The following is a 25,373-nucleotide window of genomic DNA, read 5'->3' as shown; positions in this document are numbered from 1 at the left end:
GGCAGGCAGATCTCTATGAGTTTGATGCTAATCTGGTCTATATAGAGAATTCAAGGCCAGCCAAGGCTACATAGGGAGACCCTGTCTGAAAAAAAACAGAAGATGCCCTTGAGGTGTGGCATCTAGTCATGAATTTTTTTTTTAAAGATTTATTTATTTTATATATATTAACACTCTATCTGGAGGCTACCTGTAGGCTAGAAGAGGGAATCAGATCACATTACAGATGGTTGTGAGCCACCATGAGGTTGCTGGGAATTGAACTCAGGACCTCTGGTAGAACACACAGTGCTCTTAACCACTGAGCCATCTCTCTAGCCCTAGTCTTGAATCTTGCCTGAACCAGTCTCATGTGATAGCTGAAAGTGATTTGATTCCACACTGTCATGTGACACTGGCATTCTCTAAGTGGGGCCTCCCCCACCCGCCTTTTTTTTTTAACCTATGGCTGCTATGGGTCCCTCCCTCCATCCTTTTCTGCAGGCTCATGAGTCAGTGCTATATACAATGTTTTTCATTACTCACATTGCTCCACACTTGGACAAATTGATGTTCTTTCAGCCAGGCTCCTCTTCTCACTGACAAGGTGAGGGAGGAGAAGGATCAAGTCCTTACTCTTGGCATAACAAGATGCCCTGGTCTACAACAGCTACTTCCCAAAGGACCTGCGGGATGCTTTTCCTATGGGTGAGTTGCTGGACCTCACAGGAAAGAATGCACGTATGTAATAAACTACCACCAGACAGCCTATCTCTAGAGTCGTTACCGAGTTACAAGATGCATTAAGAGGGTGGAGGCAGGAAGACTGGGCAGGTTCTGCAGTTACAGCTTTAAGGAAGAGATGTAGGACAGGGTGAGCACTTGGGCAGCGTTGGTTGTCGTGATGGCGTCTGCACTTGGCTGAACTGGCATCAGGTGCAAGGGCTAGTAGAGAGGAAGAGAAGGGTTCCAGTTCTGGGTTGAGAAGGTTGGATTTTGGCTCAGAGGAAGCACCATCAGTGGTTTGGGATGTAGCCGCCATGACCTGACCTCTTTTTTTAGAGACTAGAGGTCCTCTACCACAGACAGAACTGGTCTGGCTGGTGCGATGAAGAGATCCACCCTGCAGGAACTCCTGTTTCTGAGTCTGGTAATGAAAGCTCAAGTTTCTCCCATACTCCTGAGGTAGCAGCTGGGGTGTGTGCTACCCTTGGCTCAAGAGGAAGATGTGTCTTGTCCACATTTCCAAAAGGGGGGAAATCTTCTGGTGGGAGTTAACACACACAAGAGAAGCCACGTGCAACAGCTCTTCCCACCCTCACTCGGCTTATGTTAAGCAGCCACCTCCGTTTAATGTGTTAGAGTCCCTGTGCTGTTCATCTGTCACAGCAGATGCACCGCTCCAGGAGTCCAGCCTGCCTTGTGTGTTTGGCCTACCACAGTGGAGACAGCACAGACATGGACACTGCCCTTCCCCCACGCAAAACAAGCACCAGAGGCTCAGCCCTTGATGTACAGGATGCCCAGAGCATGTCTGCTACCCGTGGCACCCAATCTCATGACATGAAGGATTCCACCTCAGTGGCAGCATGCAGCTGTGCTGTCTTAGTCTTAGCAACAGGGATAGTGCCATGACAGCTCTTGTTAGAGCCTGTTGGACAGTTTAGCCTGTCCAGACTGTGTATAGACAAAAATAAATAATTTTGGTTCTTTGTCTTGAAAGACTTTTTAAGTCTTTAAAAATTAATATAAATAACATTTTACATATCATAAAATTCCCCCATTTTGCAATTCAGAAAGTTTTTAGTAAATTCACCATTTGGCTTTATAGTTCCACCATTCTAGAAGGACTTGGTCCCCTCTCTCTAGTCCTGCCCTAGCCAACCAGGACCTGCTTTCTGTTGGCTGTTTTGCTTTTTCTAGAATTCTAATATCAGTGGATTCACAGCGTATAATCTTAGGTCTGTGTCATGTGACATGGTTTGAGAGTCATCTGTGTTGCTATTGGTTGTTATTTTTCCTCTGAGAATGTCACACTGAGAAGAGGTAGCCCATGTTTATTAGCTGCAGTGAGCATTTCTCTGTGAATCTTTAGGTGGACAGACATGATATACAAGCTAATTTTTATAGGGTAGGTACATAGGGTGGAGTGTCAAGTGTAGGTGTGCATCTGACACTAGGTAGCACTGTCAGCATTCCCCGAGTCTTGTGCCACTTCGCAGTTGTTCAGCAGTGCCTTGCGTTGGTCTTAGCTTCTCCGTGTCCTTGGCAACCTTCGGTACACTTCAGTCGGTCCTCTCCAGTTGTCCTAGCAAGCTCCTGTTCACCCAGTGTAACTGATTTTCTTCTCCTTGGACCAGGGAGCATCTTATACACACTGAACATCTTCTCTGCGTGCTTTGTCTATGCAGACATCTTGGTGAAGTGTCACTTCATCTTTCAAACATTGCTCATTTTACAGAAGAAAGTAACTGACAGCAGGGCTGGCCTGGCCGGGGGTGGGGTGGGGTAGATGAAGAGACTATGGACCACCCTGCAGCAGCTCCTGCTTCTGAGTCTGGTGATGACGGCTCAGAGCTGCTGTCTTAATAAATGCAGATGTCTCCATTTACTTAGGTCTTTAAAAAATTTCTTAGCCATGTTTTATATTTTTCACTATATACATTTTGTCCAGTTGAAGCTGTGTCTTTTGAATTTCTGATGGCATCGTGCTTGGAATCCACACTGCCTGTTTTTAGGTTGCTGCTTCCTCAGGAAATACAGTTGGTTTTCTTGGCGCATCTCTAGCCTGGCTGGACTTCCTGCTAGCTCTATATTTCATAAGACGCTGCCTGTGTATGACATGTCACCATGAACAGGCGTCTACTCTCTCCCTGTCTGTACCTTCCTTCCTTTCTCTCTTTTGGAATAGATGCACAGGGGAGCTGTTAGCTTAAAAGCTAAGCACACACCTGCACTTACCGACTGACTACACCTCCAGGCACCCTTGCCTTTCTGTGGTCTTAGGCTGAAATTCAGTCTTTTCAGCAAGTAAAACTTAAGCGTGAATTCCCCTCAGCTGTCCTCATCCTAGTAATAGTTAGTGCTCATATTTAAGGAGTGTGTCCAGGACAGTGTAGGAAGCATTCACACATGACTTAGCGGAGGAAGCCCCGTGTCTCACAGTTCACTTGTGTATGTGGAAAGGTGGTCACTTTCTGGATGCACTGTGTGCTTGGTGTGGCTGCTGACTGTTCATGGCAGTGTCCCTTCTTGCCCTCAGCTGAAGGCTTCAGGCTCAATAAGTGCACCTCCCTGTCACCCCTTCCTGCCATACTGTCCACATCTGACCCAACATGTCTTCATGAATTATTTGTGCCTTTTGGTCTCCCCGCCAAACCACTATCTTTGACTCCTTAACTTCCATTTAGTTCAGACTCCAAATCTCTGCTTAGGATTTGGGACCCCTGTAAGGGGGTCTCTGCAGCACAATACACCAAACAGCATTCAGTTACTCCACACACACACACATGCATCAGATACACACACATCTGTATATGTATGGAGGTATATGAAATAGTATTTTGTAAAAATGAGATAAATTTGTTTTTCTTTAAAATTAATGACATAAGTATTCACAAGGTTTTTCAGGAGAGATAATCTTTCCCAGGGCCTTCAGTGTGTGTTGAAAGCTAGTTTGAATATCTGCCACTAGACACTCTAGTGCCCCTGGAATGTTCTTAGCTGTGGCTTCCCTCAGCGGTGCAATCCTGGGGAGGATGCCCTGCCTTAGGCAATCTTGATGCATGCAGAGTCCACTGTACTAATAAACTCACTGTGTCATGGGGAAGAAACATAAAGGTAATTTAAAGGCAATTACTAGAAATTTCAGCTGAGTAGAAATCTAGGAAGTAAGCTTTTGTATCAGTTCTGACTTGGCTGCCTCATGGCCTAGCGTGATCCTGCATTTCAGAGGTCTCACATCTAAAATACCACTGATGTGTGAACTTGGAGACTGCTTCCAGGATATGAGTTTTCAGTTTTCCTTCTTTCCTGCAAAATTCTAGGGAATTCTATTCTATTCCCTTTCGCTTGAGCGAGTTATGGGTCCTGAGTATTGGTTTCATATCAGCCTCCCTTTCTCTGTCCCATTTCCTCTGCCATACTCTTAAATTCCCAGGGACCTGGGCTGTGTAGTCATAGTCATGGACCCTGCTACATTGTATGGTGGTCTTAGCACCATGGACCATGATGGTCATAGCCCTGTGGACGACGATGGGCTGTGTGTGGTGGTCACAGCTATTCAGTCTGAGAGTCAGAGCCAGGCTGCTGGGGAGCCAAGTCCCTGGGACAGGACTGCAAGGGCCATGAGAGGTCTTGGCTAGGCTTCTTGACTGATGAGGAAGAGGGATGGCTTACCACACCTGAGGTCTGCTGAGATGACTTGACATAGCAGAGTTCAGAGATACCACACACACCCCCCCCCCCCCCCAGTGATTGTGTCAGCCTTGTGGTTCACTGGAGTGCTCAGAATAACCAGGCAGCTGTAGCTGCCTCTCAACACCTGCCCTATGAGGTCATTAGTCTCTTCCCTCTTCTCCCAGGGGCTTTGCAAACAGAAAAGTGTGTGCAGAGTAGCTGGTTGGTGTGAGTGTTACCAGTACCCCTGGGTTGGCTTTCTTGGAGTCTGTATTCCCAGAAACTCCCCTACTGTCACACAGGACAGGGTTACCCTTTGTGTCTGATCAGAGGCCTCACCACCTGTGCACACGCTAAACTCTACAGTGTCTGGAATACAGGTCAGATTGGCCTGTGAGGAATCTCAGGTGTTTTATAGCCTTTCAGAGGCTTCACTCACTCTGACATATCCTCAAAGAAGGTCCTAAAAGGCTGCAGGGAGCAGTCTGTGCCAGTGTTGAATGCTCTCTACAAGCCAAAAGTTTCTGTTGAGTATTTAGTTGTCAGGATGCTGCTTTTGCTGCCTGGGAAATGGCTGGTTCTGGGCTGTATCGGGGTGGCAGGTGAGGATGCTCCAATTACGGACAAGTCCTATGGACCCCCACAGGCAGTCTGGAAGCTATCATTGGAGTTTTGTGAGGCCCGACAAGTTCCTTTCTACTTGATCTATGTCAGTCCTGGCCCTTGAGAGTTGAGTTAGCACAGGGATGCTCATGAGTCCATGTCATTAGTACATAGGGTGATGCTTTTCTCTGTGCTGTGCCCTGCCAAGTTACAGATAGAGCCAGGAAGAGAGGGAAGGTTCTAGATTTACAAGTTAAGGGACCAGATTTATGTTAATACTCTTGCTTCACTTAAATTGTTCTTCCCTGGAGCTGAACTGTTCTACCAGGATTAATTTTCTCTTGAATCTGGAGTGACTGATTACTAGGGAGAAGGAGAAGTGAACACCAGTGAGGCCTGTGAGAAGGTTGCGTGTTTGCTGTCATCAGCTTACGATCCCCAAGAGCCTCTCACACCACCTTTACATGTCTGCGTGTGAATCTGTGAGCAGATGTTTGGATTGACTGCAGCAGCAGAAAAATAAATCTTTTAGTTCACGAGCACATATGTCCACATCAGTCAGTAAAGGTGCCTGCTGCACCCTCGTCACTTGTGGAGCCAGAAGTGCGCCCACTGGGGAGGGCACCTTTGCTCACATCAAGTGTCTCTTTATGTTAGACATTGTTCCTTTCTGTCTTTAGCGAGTCATCTGTTAAAGTTATTTTTTGTCTGTCATCATTGAGTTCTGGAAGATTGGAATGAGTCTCTACCTCTGTGCTCTTTGAGGGAGGCGCCCAGCACGCGGGATACACAGAGCACTTCCATCACATCACAGAAGCATCACTAAAAGTATAGAGCAACACTGATGAGGGTAGGAGTCAAAGCTGCCCAGCTAGGGGGAGGAATGGGAGAGCAGATGATATGTGTTATTGTTAAATTACCTGTAGTATCAGTATGCCCGGCTAGCAATCAATCAAGACACTGACACTTGTTATATTTTAAAATAACCTTAGTTAACCTGGGGCAGGGCAGATATCAATCCTCTAAACTACCTCTCACAGTGGGCCAGGTATTATATACCTGCCCCAACCCGTGCCATCTGCTTCTAATAATGTCTATCAATCTACCTCCCATCCATAATCCCAAATACTTGCTAATGTTCTTCATCTGGGCCAAATCTCCATCCACTTGTGCCATGTGCTTCTCTTCCATCTAACCCATGGCGGCCTTCCTCTCTCCATCTAAGCCCAGGGAAGCTTAGCCACACCTATCTCATCTGCCCTGCCCCAGTGGGATGGCTTTTTATTAATTAGCATCAAAATACATTAGACCATCCCCCAACAGATGTCAGCTCCCATGGTGTGACTGGAGCCCATTGCAGGAGAGTCTGGATGGCAGCACCTAGCTGGGGGCTTGGTAGCCCTGGCAAGTTTATTACTTTCTAGCGTTGTAAGGCTTTAAGCACAAGAGTGACGTGATGTAATTTAAAATTTTTAAAATACTCCTGTGATAGAAAAGCAGAAATGCTGATATGTGTAGCCTTCAAGAGTACTTAAAGGATGGTGACCATGGTGATTTGGCCCTAAGGAAGGGTAACAGAGAATGAGATGAGAGACTTTTGGTCATTGTTATTTTATACCATTTGAAGTTTATTATTATATTTGTATATTCCATTATTATATTTAAAGAGTGAATTCAATGTGAAACAAGTACATCTCAGGCCAGCTGTTCTAAACATCAACCCAAAGTATGTCCGAAGTCCTTCTAAGTGCTGTAACAGAGGGCGTTCAGCAAGCTGTAGTGGAGCTGCTGGCCTGTCTGCACCCAGCCCCACTGTCGCCCACCTTCAGCGTGTTCCACTTGTTCTGCCATGGCATGCAGTGGAGGAAGGGGCGGGTGCAGGGCATGCAGTGGAGGAAGGGGCAGGTGCGGGGCATGCAGTGGAGGAAGGGGCAGGTGCGGGGCATGCAGTGGAGGAAGGGGCGGGTGCGGGGCATGGTTTAGAGGTTGTCTGAAGAAACCTCTCAGGAGGAGAAGGAGAGGAGAGGAATCTGGGATCTGATGTGACTCGGGGTGGATATTTGCCATTTATGAAGCAGGTTAGGTCGGTCAGTGTTGGCTCAGGAGGATTAACAGTCTGAGTTTCCTGTCAGCTAGCCCAACTAGGGTTGTCTGCGGAGTCCAAAGTGTGATACAGGATATCTTGAGTGAAGTGGCTCAGCATTGCGTGCCAGTAGGTGCTCCTGTTTTGAGTGGGGCTTCATGCAGGGGTCCGTGCTGTGGGCTGTTAAGTGAGGCTGGAAGGTCAGAAGTTGACATCACAAAGCATGGGCAAGCGCAGATGCCAAGGGCAGGGCGCTGCCAGCTGCTGAGGGGAGAGAGAGAGGACGAGTCATCCCCTCAAGCTCATGGGTGGCCTTTGCTGGTCCCTTGGGTTGAGAGAACACAGTGTGGTTGTGACCTCTCCGTATTGTCCACCTCGTTACTTTGAAAACAACTGATGTCTGGAATTATAAAACTGGTCCTTGGCTTCATGAAGTCTAGACCATTGAAATGAAAAAAGTCCCACAAGTAGCTTTAAAATTACAGGTGTAGCAAGTAGTCCAAGATGCCATCAAAGCATGCTATGAAAATCTAGGGGTTCTTTATGATGAAGACACCCTGAAGCTGAGGCCTGAATGAATAAAAGTTCATGTGGGAGGAACTTATGTCTAGGACTGGATGTGTGAGAGGCAACCCCTGGCTGCCCTGGAAGGGTGCAGTGCAGTCAGCAGGAAACCAGGGCTTGCTGGGCGAGTTCAGAGGTCTTAAACAGGAATCATCTTCCTTTTCCTGCTGTGAGGAGGTTTGACTCCTGGAGAGACAGTGCATGGCCGAGGGGCGTGGCTACTGCCTCCCCATGGTGACAGCTCTGGAAGAAGAGAGTGTACTTGTACTTGACAAGGGGACTTAGAGACTGAGTGGGAGGAGAGTCTCCAGCAAATAGGAGTAGAGGCGCGGCACTGCAGACAGAACTGTCAGAGCTGGCAGCGTGTGCAGTTTTAGACCTGGGGAGAGGCTTAGTGAGAGCTGCGCCCTGAGCAGCTGAGGTGCTGCCCGAGACCTAGAAGGACTCACATAGGCAGCCTTGGCTATAGTGTGGTCAATGTGGTGTTGCCCAGGTCAGAGGTCCGCAAGGCTCTGGTCAGATCTAGGTTGCAGCCACTTTGTGTGGTGTCCTTGCGTGTGAGCCCTCCCCAGCTTTGTCCCTTGAGTGACTTTGAGGGCAGCACTTTTTCTTTGTTTTGTTTTGTTGTTTGTTTGAGACATGGCTTCTTTGTGTAGTCCTGGCACTCGTTTTGTAGATCAAGCTGGCCTCGAACTTTCAGGGATCCACCTGCCTCTGCCTCCTGAGTCTGGGATCACAGGTGAGCCCAGCTCTTTGTATACAAAAGGTCTGAATGGTGCTGCCAGTTCACTAGGGCAGGGTAAACTATCGTGTCTGGCTTTAGACGTGCACCGGTGTCCCCAGTCTTGTTTCTTCCAGGAGAACTGTTAAACTAAACAAGCATGATGGGCTAGGAAGCCAGCTTCTCTCCCCAAATCCCAGTCTTCAAGAGTGGACAGCAGACATGAGACTTCCTGTTAAAATACAGGAAAGTTTGATTTTGTTTGTGCACAGCTCATGGTGTACTTCTTGAGTTCCTGGGAGAAAGCATGAAGAAATTAGAAAAGCATGCTGGCCTGGCTTAGCAGTTAGAACCAGCACAAATGCCAGGTAGGTGTGGCAGGCAGCCTTAATCCAGCACCCAGAAGAGGGTCCCTGGAGCAAGCTGTGCGGCTGCACTAGCCATGCCCGTGCCCTGTGTTCCACGAGAGTACACCCAACAGTGAGTAAGGTTTCCAGAGCATGATCAGGGAAGACTCGTGAAGTCAGTCTTGGGCGTGCAGCCACACTTGTGAACACTTAAATCCGCGTTCATATCCACGTACTCTGTAGAGAGACTTCGCCTTAAAAGCAGCACACAGGACAGATGCCTGACGCTGGTGCAGCTTAGGTGCTACTGTTGCAGGGCAACTGCAGCCATGGCTTTCTCTCCCCTGCGTCCTTCTCCAGCCCAGCACCTTACACTCTGCCTGAGACTTGGAGGATTCTCAGCTCCATGTCCACGGATACCCACAGCACAGGAAGCTGCTCTTGTTGTCCTTACAAAGTTTTCATGTCCCTGTGGTGTCACTAACCATGCTTTCCAGGTCTCCTGGGTAGTCATCACATATTTAAATGAGGCTTCCCTGCGATTTGCATTTTCTCCTTGGGAATCTTTACTGGTCTGGTCACTTAGCAGGCATCAGCAGTCCTGGAAGACAGATTGATGGCTGGGGAGAAGGGTACTGAGTCTCCACAGAGATGTGAGGACATGTGGGCAGCTGTGCCTCAGCTGTGAGGACAGAGGACATACGCCACTGTGAGATGTTCCATGACAGTGTCAGCCACACTGTAGCAAGAACAGCAGCTGGAGCCCAAAATACACTCTTATGGGTCATCCTGACAGAACCCAGGATCTCATGGAAAGGGGCTTGTCCTGGTATTGGGGAGGTGACCAAGCTTGTGGTGGGGAGATAGCAGAGAGCTGGAGGTAGGTGCTCTAGAGAGGAGGGCGTGGCCTTTTCAGTCTGATGCCCTGTGACTTTACTGCCACACAGACATCAGTTATGGGACGAGCTGGTCTGTGCTTGCAAAGGAGCTTCCAGGGATGGCTGGTCAGGGCTTAGTTCACGGGGAGCCACATGGCAGGAGCCTGGCAGCTGAGCACCTCTGAGCCCAGGATGGTTCCTTTTCAGTCTGGGCTGGCCGGGTCATAGTTCCTGTCACCCACACTGCAGCTCTGGGCAGGCTTTGTAGAAGTGTTGCCTCTTAAAGCACAAGGGGATTCAGAAAGAGACCATCATGGATGTCAGGGCCTGCCGAAAAGAGGTAGGTCACCCCAAAGCAGACCTCTTACCAGCCCACATTGCTCTACTGCAGGTCCAGATAGAGACCTCAGCGAAGGAAGAAACAACCAGAAATGTTGGTGCTTCCTTGTGGGTTGTGGCCCAAGAAGTTCCCCAGCTTCCAATGGTTAACTCTCTCAGTCCCTAAAGGGCTCGGAGCAGCTAGTCACTTCCTGTAGCAGAAATTTTTTTGATCCATTTCCTGTCAATAAATGTTGGACTCTATATGGTTGTGCCCAGCAGCCTCTTCTCCCTGTGCATGGGGGCTAAAGAGCTTGCTTGGAGCAGCCTCACAAGCGGCAGTATCCTTCATGGTGTGGGCCTCTGCTCCCCTCCCTCAAGATAGCAGGTTGTGTTTGGTGGAGGTTAGAGTGAATGGGCAGAGACAGAAGGTAAGGTAAAGTGAGGGTTCCCAGAGGGCTGACAGTGAACACCGCTGAGACAGGGCAGAAAAGTGGTGGGGACATTGCATGGCTGGGGTTGTGGAGAAGCAGTAGTGAAGGCCACCAGCAGGGTGAGTTTGTCGTTTTGAAATGAATGCTAACCCAGCTGGTCTGTGACACACTTCATTTTCATTGTTCGCTGTTGTCAAGCCTGAGGTGAATCTGCTGCGCCAGTTTGCAGTTCAGGCTCCTGTCACCTCTTCCTCCAGCTGCTTTTTGTTGCCCACATAGTGTTTGTATGTTTCGGTGTTTGATTTGGAGCAAAGCAGTTGAGTGCTCCTGCATTAGAGCCTCCTCGTTGGTTCAGCATCTTAGGTGACTTCCTAAGGAGCTGTCAGCTTTTCTAAATTGCAGCTCCACCTTCCCATCTGAAGATGGACCAAGGAGGCCTGCTGGGTGATCCACTGCGGCTCTGGTGCAGGACCCGGGGCAGCTGACCTCTGACCACCCAGTGCTTTTCTTCTGCAGCAGAGCACGGGCCTGGCCCACTGAGCTGGACTCCACTTCTGGTTCCTGAGTAATGACTTTCCCTCAACCATGCGAAGCCAGGGATGGAGGGGAATGCAAAGCAGCTGCAGTCTGTTCCCTCAACACCTGCCGCTGCCCTCTGGGGCCAGGGTCTGACGCAGTAAATGGATTGAGATCCTTTAATGCATTTCAGCTACAGATTCTGCCTTGGGCATTGGGGTCAGTGGATGTGGTGTATAATCTAGGCGTTTCTCCCGATGGGAATGTAAGTGGCTAATGCTTTCCAACAAGCGTCGCTGCACCACTTGCTGTTCCTAATGTGCCCTTACAAATGAGACTTCCTTCCTGGAGAAATGGGATTTGTTTTTCCAAGGGGCTTCCTGGTTATTTTAGATACAGAAGTCAGGGACATTTACTTTGTTTTGTTTTGAGACAGGTCTCATATAGCCCAGGGTGGTGTCTTCTACTTACTCTGTGGCCAAGGATGACCTTGAACTTCTGATCTTCTTAAAGCTTCCTAGTTTCCGGAATCACAGGAATGTGCCATCTTGCTTGGTTTTATGCTATGAGGGGGTGGTGGTGGGAGCTACATCCTCAGCTCACCTGTTAATTTAAAATGACTTTAGATGTCATATTTGACCCCCCACAGCACTGTGATTTAGAGGTGGCCCTCAGGAAGCTTTAAGGGGTTCTGCATAGGGTCTACCTGCTGGTGCCCTTGTAAAGCTGACCTAACTCAGACCTGGACTGAGCCTGACCACAGTGCGGACCCAGCAGGGCCGGGGGCTAGTGAGCATGACTCTGCCTCCTGCTGTACACTGGCTCAGTCCTCAGGCTTGTCAGTCAGTGTTTCTACTGCTTGAACCATCAACAGTTTGAAATTCAGATGAGCAGGAAGTGTAAAAGTGAGATGGAAACACGGAGCAGTTGGGCTGAGCCTTGTCCTGTCTCAGTCTTTAATGAAACAGCATGTGGGGCCTTCCAAGCGGTAGATCTTCAGGAAAGCAAGTGTCTAATCCACTAAAACCCGAGAGGCCAGAGTTGCCTGGTTTGGCCAACTTTAAATGGTGCACTTTACTCAACAGTGAAGCCAGTAAGCACCTGCCATGCGTGGGTTAAATGCGAATGCTAAGGAGAAAGAGGTTTGCTGTCATCTTGTTGCCCTCGATATTTCACAGAAAAAGGCACTGACCCCTATTCAGATCCTAGGGCGGGAGAGAGGTGCTGCCCTGTCCCTCCTGTAGTGGTCTTCCCAGTGGTCAGTGGCAGGGACATTGAGAGAAGGGAACTGTGGGGTGGCTGCCTTGTTCTGACTCTGGGTGACAGTCATCAGTGCCCCTTGGGCAGTGATTGTTGTCAGCCTTTGTGCAGGAGCAAAGCAGGGAGTGCTGCTGCTTACATCAAGGCCTGCTTGCCTACTGTGGCACCTGTGCATGCTCCCACTGTCCAGGCTCAGAACATGGCCTCCTGTGAGCGTCAGCTATGGCTGAGAGCACCTGAACTAAGTGTGTGCGCTAAAGGTCGTAGAGTGAGAGTGGAAGCCAGCTTACTACCAGATGGCATTTCTACCCATCAGTAATGGAACATCGGTTTCACATCTGTAGCATGTGGCTGATTGGAGCCATGTGTTCTGTGTCTGAATCCAGATGTGTTAGACCTCCGCTGGGCCTCCACTGGCTCCTCCTTCCACTTAAAAAAATTTTGTATGTATTTTGCTTGCATGTATATGCACACCACATGTGTGCCTGGTACTTACGGAGGTGAGAAGAGGGCATCGGATGCCTTGGAACTGGGGCTATGGACAGTTGCGAACTGCCATGTTGGTGCTGGGAAACAAATCCAGGTCCTTTTGGAAAAATTGAATGTGCTTTTAACCACTGGGCTATCGCTCCAGCCCTCATCTCCCATTTGTGTGTTCAGGATAAGTCAGCTGGTGACTTCTGCTATCTCTCTCCTTCTTGCAACTATCTTTCTGGATGGAAATTTCTGTAATAGGTCCCAAGTCTCTGATTCTTACTTTCCTCTCATGCTGCCCACAGTTGCAGGCATCTTCCTAGTATTGCCTGCTGAGTTGAAGAAGTCTTCTCAGCCCCCTCAGGAGACCATCCAGCCACATCCAAGGTTGTAGGGATGGTACATGTGTGTCTGAACTTCCCTCTTCTTTTGTGGGGTGAGCACTCTAAACCTGCACATTGAAGTTGCTTTCAAAATGGCATGCTGCTGAGCAAGGGGCCATGTAAGGAGAGTGGAGCTCCCTGAATCTGGGAGGAAAAGAACTGTGGCATCCTGGGAGTAGCAGCAGCAGTGACATCGCAGATCTGTGCGTGTGTTTCCATCCCTTCCTCGTGCCACTTTCTTGGGCCTTTTCAAGAAAGGATCCAAAACTGTTTTGCCCTCCTGTTTTGTGTTTCTGATGAGTGGCTTAGAGAAGTGCTGAGGCTGGCCCAGCCAAAAGCAGGCAGTGACCTCACGTCCTCCTGTCACTCAAGACCGTCTACCTCCAGAGTAGTGCAGAGTTCACGATCCTGCAGCGGCATCTGGAAACAGGTCTGTGTTTTCAAGAAGGTCAGGTAAAGGTTTACTATTCCAGCTGCTCTGCCTGGGCATCATCTTCTGTTCTTTCTTTCTTTCTTTCTTTCTTTCTTTCTTTCTTTCTTTCTTTCTTTCTTTCTTTCTTTCTTTCTTCCTTCCTTCCTTCCTTCCTTCCTTCCTTTTGTATTAAACTTTCCATTTTCTTTGGTTTTAAAAAATGAAATTCTGCCTGCTAGTTACTCGCTGTCAGCGCCTAGCCACAGCACAGGATGCAGTCCTCACACCAGCATTCAGTCGCTGGCCTGTGCCTGCTGCCTGCTCAGCACTGGGGACAAGTCACAACCTGAGAGGGGTCATGACAGGACTTGAGTGTAATCTGTAAATCTAATAACCCAACCTCAGTGTGGCCCTGGAGACGTTGCCACACCTCTCTCAGGCCCTTCCTGTGCGTTACCTGCTGCCTTCTTTGTGGTGCTTGAGGCGCAGCTGCTGTTAAGTTTTCATCCTGCAGGGCTGAGCCAGGCATCTGGCTGCATCTGGCAGGTGTGTGGGGCTTGAGCCATGAGTGGAGTTTCTTAGATCTAAGAATCCTAGTGGACAGGGGCTGCCATGCTGGAGGAAGGGAGCCGCCTGTAGGAGGCGGTCAAGGGTAACAGGGGAATTCTCAATCTGCTTTGACTAAGGTCTGAGCTAACCTGAGCAGCTCCACCAACCCAGGAGAGAGGCACCCACCCCACCCCACCCCACCCCACCCCAGCATCCTCTGTGGGTGCTGTATGGATAAAACTGATGCCAGGGCTTGGTGCCCCAGCCTGGCAGCCGTCTCCGCCCCACAGGTGGGGGCTTTGCTCCTGGAAGATGATTTAGCTTGTTAGATGGGGGTGTGCACCAAGGCTCATGGGCCTGTGCTGCAGAACTCTTGAGGAGACAGACAACTCGTATCCAGTATCTGGGAGTAATGAACTCACCAGCAGTGTAACACACAAGCTCATTAACCTTAACTTTGCTTTTCGACCAAGTGGGAGCTCAGCTTCTCGAGAGACAAAAATTTCATCTCTGTTCTTTTCCTTAAACCCAGTCCCAATTTAGAGTCAAACATATTGCCCTGCTCTCCCTGGGAAGCAGTTAACAATGTGACTCTCGAACAATGGATGACCCAGGTTGTGTCCCTCCACCCCCAGCCATGTGCACATGCTCTAACACACAGCCTAAGCAAGCAGCTGCCGGGAGGGTGAATGGCACCTGTGTCTTCTAAGACCCTGCCTCCCCTCCTCATGCACCTCCCTCCAACATCATCTGGGTGAAGTTAATCATGAAACCTCAGGCTGTTGAATCCTCTGTTGCCTCACCTCCAGGGCCTTGTCCTCTCCAGCCAGTTGGTCTTCTGCTTCTGTTGTTGGTTAGCTGCAGAGGAATGGAGATCTGCTTGTTTCTGGACTGAGCTTAAAGGAAAGCAGTCTGGCAAGAATGCCACTGTGAGTTTCTGCAGACACAGGGGCAGCAGGTTAGGAACATATTTGGATCCACAGGTCTGGGAGGTATGAGTAAAGGTGAGGGTGGAGGGAGCACTTGGCTCCAGCAGTTGGTCCTCTTTGCACATACCTCTCAGCCTTTTTAGGGGTTCACTGGGGAGCTGGGAGGGAGCAGGTGACCTTCATACGCTGAGTTCTCCTTTATTCTGCGAGCTGAGGTCGTGACCCCTACAGTCTCTTCATTTCCCCCAGAGCATCCCTGTCCACCTGCTTGCAGGCTTCTCCTCCATCTTTGGGCTTCCTCTTATGTGCCAGACCAGTGTCTGCCTCGGACCTACAGCTGCCTCCACAACTTGGAAGGCAGCCCAGGTGGGAGCCCTGAGAGGCAACCCTCATCTCTGCCCTCTCGGGGAGTTAGAGCAGATGACATCACAGCCGTGTCCATCTCCCCCCGCAGTTCTTCCTCCCCTGTGTGGATCACCTCTTGCAGGGCTGGAAGGTACCCATGTTCTGTCAGGGAGCCCCATTCGCTTGTGGCTCCAGGGCTTCTGAGCTGGCATGGTGCAAACTGCTCGCCTGACCCTGGAGCCCCTCCTCATCTGCTGATTTGGGGCAAGGCCAGAGCCTGCACATTTCCCAGCAGAAGAGCTGCAGATCTCATTGTACAGGAAGTGTTCCCTGCCGTGTACCCCTTTCTTGTGGTACCAGTGAGACCCCCTCCCCCCAATGATCTGTCTCTTGTGCTTCCCCACCTGCAGGCTACGTGTTCTGTATGTTACATCGCCTCCCTGAGCAACACGACTGTACATTCGACCACATGGGCCGCGGCCGCGAGGAAGCCATCATGAAAATGGTGAAACTGGACCGGAAAGTGGGGCGCTCCTGCCAGCGCATTGGGGAGGGGTGCTCCTGAAGGCCAGGCACGGCCACCACACGACGCTGTTCTTAGTTCACTAATGTTAGCCTTATTTAGGACAAAGTCAGCCAGACACCTTGTACTGGGCACGCGTCAGACTACAGCCGGCCGTTTCCTTTCTTTAGCCAGCCATCCTGGTACTGTAGTTTAGGGGTTGATGGTGGATGAAATTGATTTCTGGCTGGTTACTAAGGTGCCTGCTAGCCATTGTATAAAATTAAAACATGAAGAATATTTTTTTTGAGCATGGCTAGTGGATTTAAAACAACACATACCTGTCACTGCTGGAGTCAAACTTATAAAAAGCCTTAAGCGGAAAGTGTCCAGACCAGAATGAGTCTGTAGAGGCGGCACAGGCCTCAGCCCGTGCGGGCGGCTTTGACAGAGACTCTCACATGTTCGGCCTGTCACCTCTTCACTTTTGCTTGGTCCCAGCAGGACCTGATGGCCACGCGTGCCTTGGCCATGGGAAGCTGCTGAGACTGGCCATGTGGCTGGGCTAGCCGGTGGCCTCACTCTCCCTTAGTGCTGGAAGTCGGGGGGGGGGGGACAGATTGTAACGAGGAAGCATTATACCTGTTACGGGGAAACTCATCACACAAGGAGAGAGACAACTTCACTCTGAAAATTAGATCCACTCAAGATTAGTCCACGCATGAGCCCCACCTTTTCTGCACAGGATCCGTGGTTGTGACCCACTGGCTCTGGCTGCAGCCTGCGAAGGGCAGCCCTGCGGCTGAGGCCTGCACCCAGGCCTTGACACCCAGATTTCTGTATTTGGAGTTTAAAAAAGATGTTTTATGGCCAGAAGAATCAGTGGGTGTGCTGGGGAAGCTTCTGCCTCCGCCCTTCCTGGCAGGAGCCTCCATTTGCTTCTATGCAGCCATAGTCTGAGGACAACCAGGCCACCCACCTCAGGGTAGGCTCAGGGAGGGAATGGTGAGTGGTGGGAGGCAGCGCTCAGCCTGGGCCTGGGTGGAGGAGGTATGTGGGGCTGGTGAGACACCGTTAGGAGTCAGGTGGGCAGGCGAAGTGGACTCTAGGATTCCCTTGAAAGCCTGGATCAGGTATAAGTGCCACGCACGTGCCATCTGTCTCGGCCTATGGCTTGGCATGGGGCTGTCCACGCCTGGCTGCGGATGAATGGTTTAGCCCAACAACTTTCCTTTGTGCAGTTAAGCAAGGTCTGCTCTCCAGATGAGCAGTGGATCTGCAAGTACAGTGTCTTGATCCAAAACACTGACTAAGAATCATGTTCTTCCCTCCCTGCACCCACCCTGCCAGATGGGACCCAGTGCAGAATCTCCAGCCTTAATTCTGGCTTCAGGACCCAGACCAGCGCCTAACTCCAGGGCAGCCCCAGGGCACAGGAGCCAGGTCTGCCTAGCCTTTACCACTGTCATTAAGCCACAGCCCTCTGGCCACCACTTGGCCATCCTCAGTGAGGCGCCACGTGCCCTTCTTAAGCCCCTCAGGTCCCTCAGCACTGGGAGGGGGTGCTGGGACCGTGCACCCAGGGACCGCAGCCAGGTTCAGTGCTGCTGCAGAGCTGGGTCAGGGAGGAAGGGCTTGTTCCCTGCAGTATCTGTTCTGTGAAGTTTGTTAAATGTAAGGGAAGCTGAAATTCTTGTATCTTTAAAGAGGAAATCTTATTTAACCCTTTGTGTCCTAGATTGACTTACACACATAGCCTAGAGCTCAGTTTTAGTTTAACATTGTGAAAATATTAAAGAATCTTGTAACTTTATTCTTTTTTTCCTGCTGAAAAAAAATTAAACCAATCGTACAGACATTTGGATTGTCTATTTCGGCGGTTTTCCTAGTGCCCCGATGGCCAGGAGAGGAGCACGCTCGGCCCCGTGCTCTGCATACCTGGTACTTAGGGGATTTGCCCAGTAAGTATCCAGGCCCAGCAGCTGTTCCTGTCTGGAGCCTCTAGTGCAGGCATGGCAGGGGGTGGTGTGTCTCTGGGGCCACCTCTGAGGACCCCAGGTATGGGTGGGTTGGGTGTCTGGGTGAGGGATCTAGCACTGGTGAGGGCTGGTAGCACAAGTGCTGCCCACTCCCTCAAGGCATGAGCATGTGGCTCTGGCATGCGGGGTACACTTAACAGGTTTTGAAAATTTCTCACCTTCTCCTCCTCTTAAAAAACAAAAAACACACAAAAACAGGCTCTCACCATGTAGCCTATGCTGCCCTCAAACTTCTGAGCAATCCTCCTGACTCAGCTTCCTGAGTACTGAAATTTTGTCAGGCAAAGGAATGGTACCTACCTACCATGCCACAGTTGACAGAGTGCTTGGCCCAGGGCAGGGAACAAGCCAGTGTGCAGCAACAAAGGCAGGGGTGTGGCCAAACCAGGACAGAGAGGCTCTATGACAGCCACAGGGAAAGGCCTGGGGAGCTTGGAGAAACCTCCCCACCACCCACCCATCCTACCTCCGCCCCTCCAGGCTCAGCAGAGTCTGCAGTGCTGAAAGGTTCTTCCCTCTGCAGTTCCTCCATGGGGGAGGAGCAGTCAGAGAGGAGCCCTAGTCCTGCAGCCCTGACCTGGAATGCGAAGGGTTGGCACTTATTTTATCTTCCAGTCCAAGGGTCTGTGGAAGGTCTCAGATCCTGAAATATATGTGGAAAATATGGTGCACACCTTTAATCCCAGCACTTGGGAGGCAGAGGCAGGCGGATTGCTGTGAGTTCGAGGCCAGCCTGGTCTACAAAGAGAGTTCCGGGACAGCCAAGGCTACACAGAGAGACCCTGTCTCAAAAACATCAAAAAACCAAAACCAAAACAAAACAAAAAAAACCCCAGAAAAGTTCATTCCTCCCCCACTGCCCCATGCAGTGACTCTGCTGTGGGCAGATGCTGGTGCTGGTGCTCTGGTGCGATTTAAGGGCCTCTGCCCAGAGCCAGCAGCTCATACCCAGATTTCAGAGAGCAAACGCCTGATGCTCTGCAATACAGAAGATGCACAGTGGAGACCTGCAGGAGGTGGAGCAGAAGCCCCAGTGAAGAAGCCAGGCCTAGGAGGGGTGGGGAAGCCATCGCGCTCTCCTGCCTTCTTGGCCAGCTTGTGTGACCAAGAGCTAAAGGTCCCTCCTGGCACATATTGGTACCAGCTCCCCCTCCCCCCCCACCTTTCTTTCCCTATACATTTAGGTACATACAAAGGTTAGTTCGAGGTATGTGGCAGCCACCCATGGCAGGACATTTGGGTCACCAGCCTCACAACTCAGGCCCGTATGAGCAGGGCTGACAAGCTGGCTCTTTACAGAGACTTGCCCACTTGGTGTTAAGTCACCCTGGTGTGCAGATGGAACTGGTAACTGACTTTGGTGTTGGTGTGGCCACTGCCCCAGGAATTTTTGTTTTATGGTGGTATGTATTGTAATGTTCCTGACACCTCCATCTTCCAAAAGAGCTCTGACCAAAACCAGAAGCAGGACCCTGGGGCCCTCAGGAAAGGGCTGAGGCAAGCCTTGGAAAGGAGAGCCACAAGCCAGGGCTTAGCAGAGTCTACGCTGGTCAGGATGCCTGCTGCCCAGTGACTGCCACTCCACAGTCCCACTGAAAAGAGTGGTCGGGGACAAGAGAAGCCTGCCCTCAGCCGTCTGAACACATGGCTTAGCAGTGGCTCATAAGTGTTAGTTTCTGAGCTGAGCCTGGCCACACCAGAAGTCAGAACTGTCATGGGGAGGGCACGGCAGCATTGCACACACATGGAAGCCCATGTGACCTTCCTGGATTCAGTGTTTTTCTGTTTCCATATTAGGGTTTAAACACTGTAATTTGTGAGTTACACCTTCATTCCTCATTCAGTTCACCTTTGAATTCAGTTAATTTTATAGTTTTTTTTTTTTTTTTTCATTTTTTTATTCTGAGGATTGAACTCCAGTCTTGTGTACACACTGATCCTTTGAGCCCCCTTTACTGTTTTCCTGAAGAGGACTTAAGTTTGATGAACCTCAGGCCCTGTGATACCTGAGAAAAAACTATTGGACCCAGGTGGTCTTGTTTCACAGGACTTCTCAAGGCGGGGGTGGGGGGTGGGGGGCATGGTTGCTGTGAAGGAAAGGCAACCCCCTTTGCTAGCAGCTTACCCCACACAGGATACAATGGGATGACTCAAGTAGGTACATGGACTGGCACTGTTGCGGGTGGCTAGGAAATGTCATGAAGATGTCCTGCTTTTAGAACACATCCTTTCAGAGGATGGAGTCAGCCTGCCCTGGGCAGGAGCAGTGCCTCATAGCTGGCGTGGGCACACACCTGGGATACCAGCTGCTGGGGGAGGGCACAGAGGCAGGTGGCTTGCTTGGGTAACACAGAACAGAGAAGTAGCAGGAATGGTCCAGGTTGCTCCCCCACTGCCTCGTCCGCCCTAGACCCAGGCAGGAAGTTGGCGGCCTCAACATGCTAGGATAGTGGTAAGACAATTACTTTTTAAAGGGGAAGTAAGTTGCAGGGCTGTGGGCTAACTAGAACCCTGTGTAGGGATGTAGAGGGTGTCCAGGCAGAAATAAAAGTGTAATGTTCCCCATATGTCAGCAGCCACAGGGAGGCATCAACAGTGTACACACAGGAAGAGTGGGTTAGTGTCAGTATATGGAGTTGGGATTGGAGCCCAGGCCTCCTGCATGCGGGTAAGGGCTAGCTTCTGGCCCTTCCAGATTGTCCCTTTTAACATTGAGATCAGTGTTCTGAGGATGTCAGGTCTGGCCATTCTGAAGCCAGCATGCTGGAGATACTGTGGCTCAGAGGTCCTGCTCAGCACAGACCACATTCAGATACTAATGCTGCCACCAAAGAAAGGATGGTGCACAGAAATGCAGCTAGCTCTTCACTGGCACAGACCAAGACTTTTACCCCTCACTTCGGTGAAGAACTGAAGTCAGAAGAAAAGGGGTATATTTCAGAGTTACGGTCAACAGAAGCAGGTGTTGACAAGCGGGACATGTGTAGTAAAGGATAGCCACTAAGGTGAGCTGCAGAGCACGGCAAGGTGTTGGCAGAGTTGCCTGTTGAAAGGTATGAGGAGCTCAGCTCATAGGAATAGCGCTGTTTGCCCCAGTGCACCCATGTTCAGAACAACGGCACATGTACCCCATAGATATGGACCATTTATTTGTGTCCATTAAAATAAGCTGTCTGACTATATGGTTCTCAAAGTTGTAGAAGGGCCAACAGGTGAGAAAGTGCTGGAAACAAAACTACAATGATGCACGAGCTCACCTGTTAGAGGGCTGTTTTAACAGGAGTGGAGCTTTAAACAGCTGGAGGGAGCATCAGCTGGTACAGCCATTGTGAAAGCAGAAAGCACACTGCAGGCTGACCTGTGATGAGCAATCCCCCAGCAAGGACCCCTGCATGCCCATGCTCACAACAGCCCAGACACCAACCAGTGCCCATCTACAGATGAATGCCCAGGGAGTATGTTTCCATGCATGATGGCGTGTTAGTCCTCCCTTTAAAAGGCTGAAGTCCTGTCCCTGTGGCAGCATGGATGATCCTGGGATACATAATGTTAAGTGAAATAAGCCAGGCAGAGAGAGAGAGAGAGAGAGAGAGAGAGAGAGAGAGAGAGAGAGAGAGAGAGAAACACTGCGTGACCTCAGAAAGTCATGACATGTTTGTCAAAATACATTTTTATCTTTTGTCCTGCTCATTTTCTTTGTAGATCTACATGAGAGTAACTTTTTACAATTTATTTTGGTTTTTCAAGACAGGGTTTCTCTGTGTAACAACCCTGGCTGTCCTGGACTCTCTTTGTAGACCAGCCTGGCCTTGAACTCACAGAGATCCACCTGCCTCTGTGTCCCGAGTGCTGGGATTAAAGGCGTGCGCCACCATGCCTGGCTGAGAGTAACTTCTAATAACCACATGACACAGTACTAGGATGTCTTGAATCTCCTCTGCCAGTGATATTAGTCCAAAATTCTTCACTGCAGCCTCAAGCAGATTTTTAGGACAAGGGCAAAAGGCAACCCCACTCTGCCAAAGTATCATGGTCTGTAGCCCAGATGCTAATAGTGTTCCCCTCCACTGGGCCTCGACCATGCACACTGCTCTCAGCATCACTGTCTTCCACGCTACCAGGATGTCCCGTTTAAGCCCCACTTACCAGCACTCAGCTGCTTTTTTAACCTGAAGTCCAAAAAAACAGCGTGGTCGGGTCCATCAGGGCAGTACACTAGAACCTATTCCAGACTCCGTCGTAGTTACTGTTGTGTGCCATGCACAGACACCATAATGAAGGCAACTTACACAAGAGCATTTAGCTGGGAGCTTGCTTAATTAAGACTTTCAGAGGTCCATGTCCACCATGGAGGGAAGCATGGAGCTGAGAGCGTACATCCTAGTCCGTAGGCAGAGAGGGTGAGACTGGCATCCCCAATGACACACCTTCAATAAGGCCGCACCTCCTAGTCCTTAAACAGTCCACCAACTGGGAATCAAACATTCAAATATAGGAGCCTGTGGGGGAGCCAATCACGTGCGAGTGCCATGTCCCAATGCATGGTACACGGCACTCAGCTAAAGGCACCATTCAGAGGTATGTGAACGTTCTCATAGCAAGAGATGGTTCAGGTGATGGATGATGGCTTGGCTCTGCCCGGGCACCTCTCTTGCCTGCTCATCCATCCCTTCTTGGCATCCCCAGCCTGGCCTACCTTGGGTGGGCTCTCCTCAGCTCTGGTGAGATCATAAAACTAGTGGGGACATGGGACATCGACTCACCTGCTTTTTGCTTCTGCTGGTATGGATGAGCTGTAAGGGTGATGTCAACTTTCAGAAACAACACGGATGCTTTGCCTGACTGACCACAGCTGTAGTTTGCACTCCTACAGAGAAACAAAACTGGATCCAAGTGGAAACATGACAAGGCACGGTAATCATTTCCTGCAAACTGGAGCTCTCCGTCTGCTAGCACGTGGAGGCGGCTGTGACCTCAATCTAGTTAGGTGTAACCTGAGGCAGTGAGATCCTTATCCCCTCAATGGGAATTGGACCACTGTGACATCCCTGTGGATCTCCTTAAGTACCTGCTGTGCCCTCAAGTCTGGCTCCTCCAGAGGTCTCCAGGCTGCCTTCTGAGCTTCGAGCAACAAATCCTGATGTAGGGTACACCCCCAAAAACCCACAGCCTCCTAGTGGCCCCTTCCTGTCCCCTACAGTGACCTCTGTAGGCATGACCCACGGGCAGTCTGGTAGTGGGGGCTAGTCCTTTCACAATGGCCCCTGGTTCCTGCTTTGGGAATCAGCTAGGCAAGGCCTCCCTATGCATACCTCTAGCCCTCAAGAGCATTGGTCGTGTCACCTGTGGGAATCTGCCTGGACCTGGGTGTGCCTAGCTCACACTGTAGGCCAGTCTTCTGAGAGAAGCGAACAGGAACTCTAATACCTGAGCACAGGTTCCCCATGGATACACCAAGTGGGGCCCATCCACTTGAATCCCGCCGAGGTCTGCTGTGACCATGCTTCAGTTCAGCAAGGGTCCTGGATGCCCTTGGCAGCAGCACTCACGCTGGAGATGAGGCCCAGGTAGAGGGCCCAAGAGTGGTGACAGGTGTGGAGAGCTGAGGCTTGTCACAAAGATACACAGTCCACTCAAAATGACAAAGAAATGAACCTGTTTTCAAGGTGACAGCTAGGCCACAGAGCTGGAAGGGCCACTGCACCCTAGACAAGAGCTGCTGGGGTGGTTTGTGTAGAAACCACCCGACCTCAGGACACAGGAAATGAGTTCTGAACAGACAGCAGAAGGCGGCTTGTGTCTTGGGGAGTGGGGTGGGGCAAACAGGGTCTTGTGGCAGAGACAGGCTGGGGACCTTGGGGGGAACTGCAGGGGCTAGGCATGGAGAAAGTAAGGCACAAACTCAGGTATAGAAGTCACTTTTATTTCTATGGTGAGCCCACAGTGACACTGCACACACATGAACTGGGGCTGCAACACAGCTTGCTAGACGACGCTACACCACCTCAGGAACACATTCCAAACGCTGCCCTGGGAACTTCCTCAGACAGCATGCCCAGGGCTAACATGATCATCACTGTCGACCCCTAAGAGACCCCAGGAGTATGGGCATGGCACTCGTAGTCTTCACAGGCCCCGATATGGCAGCCATGGACAGAAAGTAACACATCTCTGGAAAAGCCAGTCTGCATGTTTGTCCAGAGTTGTTCATAGCCACCCTGTCCACTGCCACCCACAGGAAGCTGTCATCTGCCCTCACTTCAAAGGCACAACCCAAGGACCTTGCTTTCCCAGGCACTGGGGATGGGTGTGGAGGTATAAAGTGGCCTTGGGGACATCAGTCCCAGGCCAGTCTGACAAGGAGCTTCCTGGCTTTCAGGCCATCCTGAGACCCAGAGCTGCCGTGGGTTCCCAAGACCCCAGTGTTCCTGCCTGAATTTCCTTCCATGCTTGCAGGACTATATCCTGGAGCCCATTTTAGAGGGACTATTGCTGTGACAGCTGGTCACCAGCACTGTGCCCATGTCAAGCTACAATAGGAGGGTGGAACATACAGGCCTGAAGCAGCCACCAGAGGTTGTGGGAGAAGCCCAGTCTCCAGCGCAGCTCTAACCAAACCTTGTCCCCAGCTGTAACTCCTGGGGCTCAGAGAGGTACCTCACTTGCAGGCCTCTACACTGTGCTCTCCCTCACTGGGCTGGGGACCCTGCTCTGCTACCTCCGAAGTAGTATGCGCCACTGCCACTGGCTTTCAAAGTGACATTCTTAGCCTTGGGAAGACTGAGCAGCCAGAGACATTGACAGGGACAAGTGTGTGACTCCGGCCACCACTCCAAATCTACCTAACTGCCCAGGCTATAAATACTCCAGCTGCAAATGACAAGTCATAAATTAAAGGGAGTGATTGTGTCCTTGGCTGGGGGCTGAGAGTGGGGGTGGACTTATCTGTCCAGAAGTCCCACTCAGTCTGGGCTTAGCAGCAGATGCTGGAGATCGGGTGTGGGGCAGGTGGAAGGGAAGGGAAGGACAGCAGAGGAACGTGTCGCCATAGACCCAAGTCAGGAGTGGCTCAGCCAGAGAGGCGCTGCCCAGACCTCTGCATATCTTATTCTGGAACAAGCAGTCCTGTGCGCCCTTCAAAATGAGGGACAAGAGGCAGGATGGGGAGCAACAGACACTGGAGGTGGGGTGGGGCATTCCAGGGACGTGACATGCAGCCCACACAGCCTTAGTGGTCTCTCATGCACCCACTGCCAGGGATGCCTGGGCCCCTCGGCCGCTCCCCTACCTGCTGGAGACCCCAGAACCCTGAGCATGGTGTGTTCCACTTGGTGTAGAGCACCATAGTGCCTAGGGCCACTAATGAGCACCCACCTCCTGCTGAGGCTGCTGTCAGGATAAACACTCAGAATCAACGATGCTGCAAAATAACCAGAGCATGGCCAGTGCCCCAAACAACTAGTGCAGGGCATCTTAGCACTGTTCCAAGGCTCCATTCGCCACACAGGAGGCAAGGTGACAGGAGTAACACAACAAAGCAAACTGACTGAGGAGCCTCCTAGGAGGCACAGTTCTCTGCTCCAACCTTTGTTCACATGCTGAGGGAGGCCTGCCGTCCTGGGCAGGGCTGAGCTGTGTC

The 25,373-nt window shown here is 50.7% G+C and overlaps 1 protein-coding gene across 1 annotated transcript in view; it reads left to right on the top strand.

Moving 5' to 3' along the window:
* Nucleotides 1–17,045, top strand: part of Zfand3 (zinc finger AN1-type containing 3) — a 219,850-nt gene extending 202,805 nt beyond the window's left edge. The window contains exon 6 of the mRNA XM_051153393.1: nt 15,604–17,045. Coding sequence (XP_051009350.1) covers nt 15,604–15,758 — 155 coding nt within the window. The 3' untranslated portion in view covers nt 15,759–17,045. The remainder of the gene's footprint in view (nt 1–15,603) is intronic.
* The last annotated feature ends 8,328 nt before the right edge of the window (nt 17,046–25,373 follow it).

The sequence above is a fragment of the Acomys russatus genome, chromosome 11 (assembly GCF_903995435.1).
Source record: "Acomys russatus chromosome 11, mAcoRus1.1, whole genome shotgun sequence".
Lineage (NCBI taxonomy): Eukaryota > Metazoa > Chordata > Mammalia > Rodentia > Muridae > Acomys > Acomys russatus.
The sequence above is the reverse complement of the archived record's forward strand: the minus strand, read 5'-3'. Positions and strand labels throughout refer to the sequence as shown.